The sequence below is a fragment of the Acanthaster planci genome, linkage group LG04, assembly GCF_054643075.1.
Source record: "Acanthaster planci isolate LZ-2023a linkage group LG04, COTS_SCS, whole genome shotgun sequence".
Lineage (NCBI taxonomy): Eukaryota > Metazoa > Echinodermata > Asteroidea > Valvatida > Acanthasteridae > Acanthaster > Acanthaster planci.
Genome location: NC_141780.1, coordinates 171,371 through 183,723, shown reverse-complemented (window position 1 = coordinate 183,723; position 12,353 = coordinate 171,371). Strand labels below are relative to the sequence as shown.

At 38.4% G+C, this 12,353-nt stretch overlaps 2 protein-coding genes across 2 annotated transcripts; one reads left to right on the top strand and one right to left on the bottom strand.

Annotated features, from left to right (window-relative positions):
• The first annotated feature begins 45 nt into the window (after positions 1–45).
• haus7 (HAUS augmin like complex subunit 7) lies at positions 46–6,842 on the top strand. The gene is made up of 10 exons (XM_022254377.2): positions 46–171; positions 2,056–2,162; positions 2,279–2,355; positions 2,886–2,947; positions 3,381–3,499; positions 3,803–3,973; positions 4,553–4,652; positions 5,390–5,599; positions 5,774–5,876; positions 6,023–6,842. Exons 1-10 carry the CDS (start codon positions 118–120, stop codon positions 6,145–6,147), a joined length of 1,128 nt encoding a protein of 375 aa, XP_022110069.2. The 5' UTR covers positions 46–117; the 3' UTR covers positions 6,148–6,842.
• Positions 6,843–8,557: 1,715 nt separating this feature from the next.
• On the bottom strand, positions 8,558–12,242 carry LOC110989763 (uncharacterized). Its single transcript, XM_087135328.1, has 3 exons — positions 10,847–12,242; positions 9,923–10,074; positions 8,558–9,497 (listed from the first exon to the last, which is right to left on the bottom strand). Exon 1 carries the CDS (start codon positions 11,776–11,778, stop codon positions 10,942–10,944), a length of 837 nt encoding a protein of 278 aa, XP_086991454.1. The 5' UTR covers positions 11,779–12,242; the 3' UTR covers positions 8,558–9,497; positions 9,923–10,074; positions 10,847–10,941.
• Positions 12,243–12,353: the final 111 nt, after the last annotated feature.

Sequence of the window (12,353 nt, the reverse complement as noted above, 5' to 3'; positions counted from 1 at the left end):
AAAATAATGATTATAGAGATCATGTGCATTGGAAACTATGCTGCACGCCCTCTTTTGTTCATGCGCGGAACTGGAGTGCGCTGCAGCTAGCATGCAGCAGGCCGTTGAACGAAAAAGATGGCGGGGAGTTCGAAAGATGTTCTTGCTAGCTCGTTCAAGAAAAGATTACAGGTACATATGTGCATGTAATGCAGGCCTGGGTTACTGCTGTAACAAACTTAACTTAATTTTGCTGCGTGCAAGTAACTCAGTAGGCCGGCAGTCCTTAATTAAGTTCGACATGATTAAAATTGAGGACCGTCATCATGGTCATTACCCCCAAAACTGTGAGGTCCGACGTCCGCTCCGCTTCCGGTCCCACGTGGAAGCTGAGCGGACGCCAGACCCCACAGTTCTGGGGGTACCTTACTACTGCTAGTACTGGGAGTAGGAGTAACGTTACTGTCTTTCATGAATTGCAACTGCCATGACTGCTGTCATGGTTCTGTTCCCTTGCTCTGCATGCTCTGATTCAGCATTCATTATTAGGGGTTTGGACAACTTGACTGTTTGCTACAGCAGATAGGTCTGTGTTACTACCATGACTAGGCCTACCCCCAGAACTGTGTCGGGTTTGATGCCCACTACACCCATGGGAACACGGAGGATGTCAAACCACACAGACCTGGGGGTAATCTGTCCTTTGTTACATCCTGTACATGTAGGATGGGTTACTCTATTAAGTACTATTAATATTATTGCGATAGGCTTAGTTATCACATTTCCCAATCAAATTTTAACAGAGATTGTTCGCTCACCTTCCTGAATTATTCTATATTTGCTGATGTTTAACTCTTACTTTTTAACTACATTCATAAGATTCTGTTTGTGGTTCAATTTGTTTTCCTCTACGATAGCTCAGCAAATCTGTGTACGCTCCGTAGGCCTATGCAACCAGAGGTGGAGTCTCTATTATCGTGGTAACAAGAAATGGTTTCTATGATGGCCCTTAAAGCACTTTGTTTATGAAAAACAAAGATAAATGGAATGATCAGTTTAGGAAACAAAATAACCTCATTTTGTGAATGTTCCATCTTACCTGTAATTGACTACATTTATTTGAGTCTCCTCGTATAAGATGCCAAACACCAAGAGAAAAAGATGGGAATGATTGCAGTCACCTTACACTTACTGTATATGTATTAATCCCACAAGGAATAACTTGATTGTTTCACTAGAACGTGTTTACCACCATTTTAAATACAGCAACAACTTTAACATTCATCTTTTTATTTAAATTGGTGTCCACGGAAGGATTCAAAATTATTGTTGGAAATGCTACCTATTCCTTGCAAAATCCTTTAAGTTGTATAAGAAAAACAAAAAATTGAGACATTAATGCCGACGTAATTATTTGCTAAATTGCCCTGGAGTGATACAAGTCCAATGGAGGGGCGTGCTTTATTCATGCAATAAGTTTTTTAGTGCAGGAATCCTTATTTTGACTCCAAAAAATGGACAGTTTTGTGATTAAAATGTGTCTTTGGACGCCTTTACCATTTTGGAAGTAACATACATGTATGGGAACCCAGCAACGGATATCCAAGGGTAGGATGGCATTAAAAATGACTGTTAAAGAGATAGACGGTAGGTAATGACTGACATGGTAAAGGAAAATTTTCAAATTGCGGAAAAATTACATCTTTCGTTAAAATTTATCAAAAACTTGCAGAAACAGGCAGAATTTTTCACTTTATTTTAATAAAACTTATCCTCAGGCCATAATTTATTGATTACCAGGGTGAATATTGCCGATTGAGAACTCACTGGCAACGCAAAATTCAAAATTTCTGATACTGCGATAATAGAGTTACTGTGATAATATAGAAACTGATTATACCTGATGTAGTCCCAGTAACCACATGTGGGATTCTACAGATCGCCTCTTTTAAATGTGGATATGGTCGAGCAAGGCAGTGGACCAAGGTTGGGACAATGGACAGTGGACACACATGATAGGTCTAGCTGCCTCTGTAATGTTTGTAACTACATGTATTTTAATTGATCTCTTTCTAGGATCTTGACTGTCCCTATGTAGATGGTGTAGATGAGTCTTGGATTTCAGAGTTGCTCTTTCATCCTGGTGAAGCAAGGATCAGGTTGTTACAGTGGCTGTTTTCACGGTAAGACTGGCCCCATGGGAAGTGGGGCTTGGCATGAGAGGAGTTCACAGTTTAAATTTAGACTTGTCTCTGTTATACATAAAATGGTTATGATTAAAGCTCTACTTTCTTTGTAGGTTTGACAGCAAGCTCGCAGAAATGTTGGACAATCAGTATGTGCTGAGTGAAACGCAGGTGGATTCCAGGTTGCAGTGTGAGTTCATTGAATTTCAATCAATTTCAACACTCCTACAAGGCATTTCCACAACTGAATATCTTGTGACCCCTTATCCTTAACCAGATATAAATTACTAAAGAAGTTTCCTCATCTGCTGTTTATCTAAAAAGTAACTCTTCATTCATTCTACAGTTTTAATTGGGGACTTTCCTTCGTCTTTCAAATCCTCTATCATGCAAAAAACTAATACCATGGCACATTCTTAATGTTGTAGTTGTAAAGAACCATCAACTTAAGTATAAATATTAAAGGATGGGCTCTACCTACTTCAGTCTCGCCAAACTCCTAAAGGTTTTGGTTAAACAAAACTCATTAGTATACAAAAGTCTCTCCAAACCCATAATTACCTAGATTTTACTGAAATTGCTTAGGCTGTGGCAATGTCTACTCACCATTGTACTAAAAATCAGCATGTATCAAGCTTGAATAAAGATGAGTTTTTTGTTCAGAACTTCATAATTTGTTTGGACAATTGAGTGTCATTTTCCTTGACCTTTTACTCTCAGGTCTTCTGCAGATATCAACCATGATGGGGCTCTGCAAGGCAGATGAAATCGATCTAATGAGGGTGAGAACACAATGTCAGTACAGTCCAGTTGATTGAGATCAAACCAATTCAGCCAAATTATCCATAACTATTGCAGTAAGCATTAAGAGACAAGAGCCTCAGTAATATCAAGTGTCAAAATATTCACCTGTTCTTTCCTTGAAACTAGCCCTCTGCATGACTGCATTATCTTTTTGGGATTTTTATTGAAAATATTGATGAACACATTGCCTTCATGTAGCTGTAATTTTTTCCTTTTTTTCTGTTTCCCTTTTAAAACTAAGATTCTTTTGATAACCTGTTTAATCTAGTATAAGTCTAGCTCTACCTGCGCTTCCTGAAGTTGATAGACTTGACAGTGTAGACTTTCTCTGGTATTTACAATTGTACAGTTAAAACATCATTTTTATTTCAGTGAGTTAAAAGTGTTAATTATATTGGTATTGGTGTGCAGGGAACTTCTTCATCCAGCAAACAGATTGCATTCTGGGATCAGTTACTAGATATCTTGTGCATAGTGGACACAGCTGACAACCCACAGAAGAGAAGCCTTGCAAGTCCAGGCATTATCAGGTACTATCAGTGTCTCAAGAGTTTGGAAGATAATTGTGGATCGGAAATTGGAAAGACTGTAATGCAAGCAACTGCAGAGTAGCTGCAAATATAAAGAGTGACAGAGAATACCCCATCACACAACACAGTCACACAAGACATTCTGGAGTACTGAGTCTTTTTATTAATGTTTACCTCATCAGTTCTGTACATGTACATGCTAGGCTTTAAGGCCTAAAAATGATGTTCCTTTCCTGAGAAACAGGCAAATCATATCCACTGGAGCCACATTCAACTTTCCTCCTGATTCTATCCTGAACTCAGTGAGAGTATGACTGTGGAAGAGCAGATGGATCACGACTGTCAATACATCAGCACCTTGGCTGCTCAGCGTGATCTCAAGGATTTCTTCTCTACCAAGCTTTATCTACTTCCCCCAGATCTGCTGCGAATGATAGAAAACTCTCTCAAGGAACAGGGCTTAGAAGGGCACAGGTGAGTGAAGGAGAGGAAAGGCTGAATGAAAGAAACAGAGGGTACATGTGAATAAAGGTAGAACTACCTCCAAAGCAACAATGCTGAAACACCTCATAGCATACTTACAGGAGAAATCTGAAACTCTAGAGGAACCTAGGAGAGACCAAAGTGTCATCCAAACCTAAAACATACCCATTACTGAAATTTCAACAAATGCCTGCATTTTTGTTCAGAGCTACTCCGATGAAAACCACATATGATATACTGTGTGGACATATACATGTATTACTCTTATGTAATTAAAAAAATCAGAGTTAATTGGACTGTGTAATTTTATTGTAATAACTAATGTCAGGAAATCAATCATTACGCCGTTAATCCCCACCTTCCTTACTCTGCCAAATTTCCACACCAAGGTTTTACTTGATTTTTAATGTCTTATGGTTAAAAACCCTGGTGTTATTACTTTGTCAAGTACTTGATGCCCCATTATGTTACATTCTATGATTGTGCCATATGGTTCAACTATACAGTGACTTTGGTAGATCCAGAAAAATTTCTGAAATAAAATGTCTGAGAGAACTGACACTTTTATAGGCCAAAGCCACCAGACAGAAGCAAATTAGATGAGGAGATCAGTAAACTGACCAAGGATGTGCAGGCTTCCGAGGCCCAACTTGGAGCTATTAAAAAACAGGTGCCAGTCAAAAATAGTTGCTCAGTTTATTTTCCACTATTAACCACCTGGCAATATTTATAGTAGATCTTATAAATAATGAAATTATCAATATCAGTAAAAGATGTATGCTCTCTTTTTGAAATTGTATTGAACAGCTAAGAGATGTGTAATGATGTGTTGAAAAGTTTGGTAGCAAATGCTATAAACTATTTCTACGTGTATACCTCTAGAATAGACCGATTGCGCCTGCTAAATCATGTGACCTATAGTGGGTATCGACCCCATAACAACGTGTGTTTTGGGTGATGTTTACAAACTATACAGCCAGGTTACGGTTTAGTACCCAGTACATCTGTAGTCTGAGTACGGTACCTACCGTCCGCATTATTTTTGGAAAATGATACTTACGAAACACTTTGCTTTTGGTGGACATCGTAATTGTTGATATTTAATACCCACTGTAGGTCATGTGACTCACTGGGTGCAATCAGTCTATTCTTATTTCTTTTAGCTGTTCAGAAGCCAAGAAACTTTGGGCACCCTTAAAAATTATAAAAGGACTAAGAAATATTCTGTTCAGATTTTGCCTTGGGACTTTGGGAGGAAAAGCTGTGGAATGAAATTCCAGGAAAACCAACCAGTCATAAACTGAAAATTCAATCCACTTGTTGACTAAAGCTCTACTGCACCAACCGGACCTTGAACAGTCATTCAAGATGAAAAACAATTTCCTTGGTCATTCTGTCCTGCTGCAGCACGATTTTCCCCAGAGTGACCAGAAGGCTGTTACTAAAGTGACTCAGACCCTGAAGCTGGTACTGTCAGAGCTAGCTCAGCTGGTAACCAGCTTCTCCTATTGTTTTGAGAGTGAGATGAGGCAATGGTGTAACAAGACCCCACCCCGACTAACTGATCTAGGACCAGCAGTCAAGAGGGTATATTCCCTGCTACAACAATTTACTACTGTAAGTGCAATAATTGGTTAGAGTTCAAACTTTCTACATTACTTTGCTTGGTCTTCACTTGTCAATGTTGCTGTTGGAATAAGACAATGAAGGCAGTGAATTGAGCAAGGGTGACTATTTTGTTTGTTAATATGAGACTCTGAATATTTATAGGTTTATTGTTTTCCCTTTCAGCTTTTGGATAGTTTGAGAAGCATACAGACATCCTACATTGGTGTCTGTGACACTGGCCAACACAGCAAAGGTGACACAGAGACAAAAAGAATTGAAAACCTTAGTAAGTGTTATTGGTGTCAGTTGGAATTTAAGCAGGACTGGACTCAGGTCCCTCAAGTGGTGTGAAATATGAAATGACAATCCTCTTCCTTGCCTTAGCTGTATTCACCTTGTAACAATCTTAGTTATTCACTCAATCCTTTGCAGTGTCCGTCAGTCAAGCTGCATTAGACAGTTTTCAAGAATGTGTCGGCATCATGAACGAGTCCCTACAGAGGTGTGGTGAAGATTGGGATGCTAGCACCACCTTGGGAGCCACATTCCTAAGGTAACTCTCCCCCACCCCAGAACAGATACCCAGAGGGACATAAGGAAAGGAATGGTGGTACCATTGAAGCATTGTAGGAATAGAAGATCACCTTTGCCATGGGTCCATTTCTCTTGGTAAGGTATTCAATTTTGCTAAAAGTAGATTTCATATTAAATGCCTCATGGGTGAGCTTGTAAAACTTTACATGAATTCATGTCAAACTGTACATGAACATTGTATGAATAATTACATTAATTAATGCATATATTTACTAATGAACATGCGGTGTTCGTACATATGCCCCAAAAGATATACATGTAAAGCTTCAGTAAGTTTCATGTTGTACTTGTATATATGTACTTGTTCACTGCACATTTTTTTTCTGTATGTTTTAAAATGTGCTGAAGTTTTGCCAGCTACATTTAATATTTAAAACTTTGTAAATGATTACAGTTGAACCCCATTGATAACAGATTCTTTAGCCTTTGCAAAGTATTTAGTTTATTTATTTACTGTTTTATTTAATCGGGGTAGCCTCATTAGTAAGTCTTACTGCTATTACTGAGGGCCCTGAAAAAGTACCTTCTTGAAACAGGAATGAAAATAGTGCTGAATAAAGGATTGAGACCTAAACATTTTGCTGTTATACGAAGGATGTTGTCTTAACAATGCTTGTAATAACAAGGGTTGACTGTATAATAAATCTTGGGAAATTCATTCAAATGGTTAGCAACTCATCGATATGCCTTGATAAAAATAATTACATGTATATACATGTGTACATTGTGTGGTTAGTGAATAAGTTTCTACCCAGCTGGAGTTTGACAATGACAGGCAATCAATGTATTGATTAATTGGATCTATACGTCCTTATATGGCACATCCGAGTGCCCTCCAGCATTTTACACCTGTTGTCCTAGTTCCATAACAGAAATCCATTGTCACTATAGAAACATTGACGTAAAAAGGTCATCAGTTCTCCATAAGCAAATGCATGACAGTACTGTGCAATATTTCAGTATGAGGAAGAAGAAATGGCACACACATTCACTCCCTCCTATTGTTAGTCTCTAATAAAAAAACAACTGCATTTGCCCAAGTTGCTCTGTACCTTTTTGGAATTAAAACTGTAGCGACATGTCTTTTGGGACTGATCCCTGTCAAATCTCAAAATGTCACAACTGGACTGGTTAAAGAGCTCTCCCTTTGTCTTCTCTTCCTGAAGAATGTAAAATGTACCATGGAGGAAGGACACTGAAGGAGTTACAACTCTGGCACATCAAAGTGCTCAATGATCATCGCCGCCCCATCAGACGAACAATAGTAAACTTTCCAAAAATCCTGATTACTGCCTGCAGCTTAGCGGGACAAGTGGGGCCATTAATATCAGAGCAATTTTTGTGGTATTTTCTTTGCAATTAACTACAACTTATCACAGTGACCAGGAAATAAATAAGTGTCTTACATTCCTTTGGTGTCATATTTTTACAAAAGATTTTGATGCACTTTTCCATTATCCATGCGACGTTTGTAATTTTATTTTGTCACTTCAAAACATAAGTTTTCAAAGTCTTTGTATGAATATGGCTTACACTGGCCAACATGTTGACCACCACAGGACACAAAATGCGGTGTTTTATCCCAAGGCATGATCATGAGATCTCATAAAATACCTTTTGGTGTAAATTCTGTAATAATAATAATAAATAAAAATGCAAAATATCATAAACAACTGGGATATTCATTCCAAAAATAAGTCCAGAAGAAAGTATTCGATGAGGGCAATAACTGGCACTGCACATGGACACTTCGGGTACACAGCCTAATAAAACTGAGCAAGCATTCAATTTGATGTCAGATCAAACCAAGCACCAACGATGACATGAATATTCAACTTCCTGTACTGCAGTACACAACATTTTAAGTGCAGATTACCAGCAAAAAATTGTGACGATGATCTTGGGTACGAAGGGGCTTATGGTTGTGAAACAGGTGGTGTGTATCAAGTATTTGCTGCGCTCTGGCTGTGAACATGCCAGAAAGCGGTAATTGGCCAGATGTTATAGCCCGGGCAGTTCAAATTCCTGTGTCCTTCCTCCATGAATGTACAGTAGTTGGAATCCTTGAAAGCTTTGTTCAAAGTGTAAATTTTCTGTTTTCTGTATAACCAATCCAAATTACATACATCTTTTGGACAGTATTTCAAAGTTATGCTACACTTTTAAACCATCTACAAGTACAATAAAAACTTGCTTTATGCATATTTCTTGGTCGTAATAAAATGTCAATAATCAGAAATTGTTGAATTTTGTGGACATTGCATGTTAAGTACAGAGTGCATATCGAGTGGAGGAGTGGTCGTAGCTGATTTAATTTACAATTCTTCATAAAAATGAAAATACAAGAACTAACAAACACAAAGTACCAAACAGTTATGAGTGAAACTTGAAATTTTATTGCAAATACACCCCTCTGGAAGAGCTTGTATAATATATTTCCTTTGCCTTCCTTATTAGTAGTTGAAATACTTTGGATTGAATGTAGACTTTTCCACCAGAACACATTTTATTGCTTCATACCTTAACAATGCTACAAGTATGGTTATAATTTGAACAAGTGCATGTACTCTGTACATGTCATAATTCCACCCAAAGTTATTTTTGAGTACACCTGTTGATGTGTCAAGTTCATCATGGTTTAGTAGTTTTCAATGCACCCTCAAATACATGTATGACCCAACCCAGGAGTCTTTCAGATAATAACAAAAGGTTGGCAGACATACTCCAAAATACAGTTTTGCATATTTTTTTTAGTCTTGTAAAGAAAATAGATTTTATTGAATCATTACATTCCACATGCAAGCCTGAACAAAAATATGAATGTTTTCTTGCACACTGTATTGGGGACATGGCTTATTATCACATGGCATGTCAAAATCAGATGACTTGGCTAAAACCTGAGGACCATCAGCCAGAGGTAAATTTAGAATGCAATGCAATTTTTTAATGTTTAGGATAAAGCTCATGCTTCTACTTTTAAAAATTCAGATGGTTTGATGTCAAAATGGAATAATCAGCTTAATATTCTCATAACTTTGTAAAATCTTTGATCATGCATGGATTTCTGATTCCAAGGACAATAAAGATTAAAGTTGGGAGGTTAACCTCCTTCCTGAAATGATGTTACAATGCTGGAAGTGATGTCACACTTGGAAAAATAAAGAAAGTTAAAGCATTAAGAAATCTGGTGCTTGGAGACATGGATTTTAAATTTTAATTCACAAGTCCTACATTATGTAATTACATGTATTAGGTAACCAATATGTCGAAGGTGGTCAAGACTGAAGTATCTGGTCCACTCTATAGGCATCTCCTGTGAAAACAAAGTCATATGGATAATACAAGGGTTGCTCATTTCAAGACAGAAGAAACCCAGTAGTAGCAAGACAACCAACGTTTTACAACACTTCTTCAAATCAGTTACGAGATGGTAATTAGAAAAAAGGATGTTCAGAGTGTGTACACTTAATTGACACTTTAGGGAAACAAGTTTTAAAACTAAACCAACCAGGACTACCACTCAACAAAAATTTAATGTACGCAAATTAAACAGTAATACAGTTGATGTGGATACCGAAAGTTTAAATCGTAACATTACACTGAATGATGGTTGTGAATTGGTTTCCAAAAACAAAACCTGTAAGTTCCTTTCCAATGCAAAATTTTGAGATTACAAGTTTTAACTAACCCAACGTTAGTAAAGTAAAATCATGCCCATATTTGAATTGTCAGGTTTACCTAGAACTTTCCTCATCCAGCTGACCTTGTGACCTGTAGGTCAAAGGGTGAATGAGATGTCCCAGGAACAGCGAAGGAGAAAAGGTTGTCATGGTCAGGAATCACATCGTGCTTGCTCCATGCAGCCAAGTTGCCTTCATACACGTAGCTCTCTGAAAGGACAATTTCTTAAAACCATGAGAAAATTTTTTTGAAAGGTTTCTGAAGACATTTAAAAACAATCACAATTGAATAAAACAATAAAAACTTCTGAATAAGAATTCGCATGACCCCAAGTATTGTGACAGTTTCATGGTGATGCTAACAGTAGCCAATTTTGCTAAATAATCAGTAAAGGTATGTTGTCACCAAATTGTTCATGAGATACATGTACATGTATAAATGAACGTATTTTGCCCAGCAACATTGCCGAGTAAAACATCTTGCTGGGCATCTCCAGGAAAGTTGACTCAGATACAGTTCTAGAAATAGTATCTCTGTGTTGAAGTTCAAGTACATCATGTCCATTACCTAGTATTTTACCCATTTTGTCCTGAAAAAAGCAAACAGATTACATATACCTAAAATCTGAATAAAAAAATACTGTGGAAAAATTATCAGTAATCCAAACGAGTAACTTAGTAAATGTTCCTATTCATAACAATAAAAAAAAGAAAAAACTTGTGTCAACAGATATCTATATAAACGATGATGCTTAGTGATGTGATTTTTACAAAATCTGAAGTAAAATCAATGATTCACATGTTTACAATTGCTAAAAAGGCTTTTCATTTCTTTCTTTTGGAAATACCGGTATTTTTTCACGAAAGTCGAAAATAGGGACCGTCAAGTGATTGCTTATGTTACTATTTATCTGCAAATCAAATGTATGGCCTCTCTGAGTGAATAGTTATTAGGTGCTAATAATAGGTTAATTACACATACTTGCACACAATTGCTCTAAGTCAGTTCCTCAGTTTGGCTCATTTATGAAGGACACTGTTCGGTCTGTGTTTGCTGCGTCAAAAGCAAATTAGAGCCTAGCAGAACATATGTTCACTTCTCAAAACGTGATTTTCTGCCACTCTTGACACCTTGCCCTGCTCAAGTTCCCTAAGCTTCTTCATAAGTGCTATGCATTTCAAGATCAGTTCTTCCTTTGACGCTTCTTCCAGGCCCCTTGTGATGTTGTTGGCATACTCCTCTTCAAAGTTTCTCTTCACGAAATCTGCATCTGCTCCACCTATAATGATGCCATGCCCTATTTCTACTTCAGCATGATCAGTTCTCTCAGGCTGTTTGTAAGAAGCTGGATAGAGGTCTCTGTAACCATAGTGACAACTGTCCTCGTCAGGGGAGCTTGGCAAGCTGCTGTAGTCGGAGGGGCTTGAACTGCAGGTATCTGGCGATCCTCTTTGTGGGGTAATGTCCTCCATCCCTAAGGAGGAAAGGCAGCTTTGTAAGGACAACCCTGGACACTGGCAGGCTGGATGGTTGAACTGATGAGGAGGTGGATGTGACTCATAAAAAGGCACCTCTTGAAGCTGTCCCTGGGCGTACTGGCTCATCAGGTACTCGTTGTCATTCCTTGGAGCCCCCATGACCCTTTTCAAACACCGTGCCCGCTGCTGGTCTCGTCTGTGCTTCGAAAGTCGGTGTCGGTGGCGGGTCCTCCCTCGGCGGTGACGCCTCTTCCGAGCTTCGCCAGAGACCTTGTCACATTCTGCAATTGGAACCGACTCAGCTGCAACTTCTTCGTGAAAGCTTAAATTCTCTTCACTCGTTGAGACCACAGCCATGGGACACCCTCGCCAACTTTTGCACAAGGAAAAGCTTATCCTAGTTACTTGCTCAGATTGCGCAATTTCATGCATCATTTCGAAACTCAAAGCACGGGTTCAGCGTGCTAAAATTGATACGAATTGTGAATGATGGCTTGTTTGTGTCTCTCCTCACCTTTCCCAAAATTGTGTTCCACAGGATATGGACTAGGCCTACTGTATTTCAAAATCGTCTCAAGATTTTGGATGAAATCCTTGTTCTGTGATAAGATGATCACTGAACGTCACTACCAATACTACAGGCTTTCTTGTTGGTGTCGCTGCTGCATGTAAGAGCACGAGTTGATGAGTCGCTCGCGGAAATACGATATTTGTGTACATTTACGTTTGTGTGTCGCATGTGTACGTTGTTACTACGTTTCGTCAGCTGATGATGTTGATGAATGAATGAAGGCGTGGTAGAAATATGACGTCATTAACCATATTGTTAGTATTGGCCAAAGATCGTATAGCACCGCTACGCGCGCTATACGATCTTTGGTATTGGTCTAACCGTTCCATCATTTGCATAACAAAATGTAGTCTGGTAGCAGTCAGCCTTAATCGTAAAAATATGCGCAAAGGAGTCAGGGTATTAATTTGATTAAAAAAATTTGGCTGGTATCCAGTGA

What these genes read in the sequence shown, in the direction of transcription:
- haus7 (XM_022254377.2), top strand. Translation starts at nt 118, where the DNA reads ATGGCGGGGAGTTCGAAAGATGTTCTTGCTAGCTCGTTCAAGAAAAGA. An exon ending in CGTTCAAGAAAAGATTACAG is followed by an intron (nt 172 to 2,055) that starts GTACATATGTGC and finishes ATCTCTTTCTAG; the next exon opens with GATCTTGACTGTCCCTATGT. An exon ending in TTACAGTGGCTGTTTTCACG is followed by an intron (nt 2,163 to 2,278) that starts GTAAGACTGGCC and finishes CTTTCTTTGTAG; the next exon opens with GTTTGACAGCAAGCTCGCAG.
- LOC110989763 (XM_087135328.1), bottom strand. Translation starts at nt 11,778, where the DNA reads ATGATGCATGAAATTGCGCAATCTGAGCAAGTAACTAGGATAAGCTTT.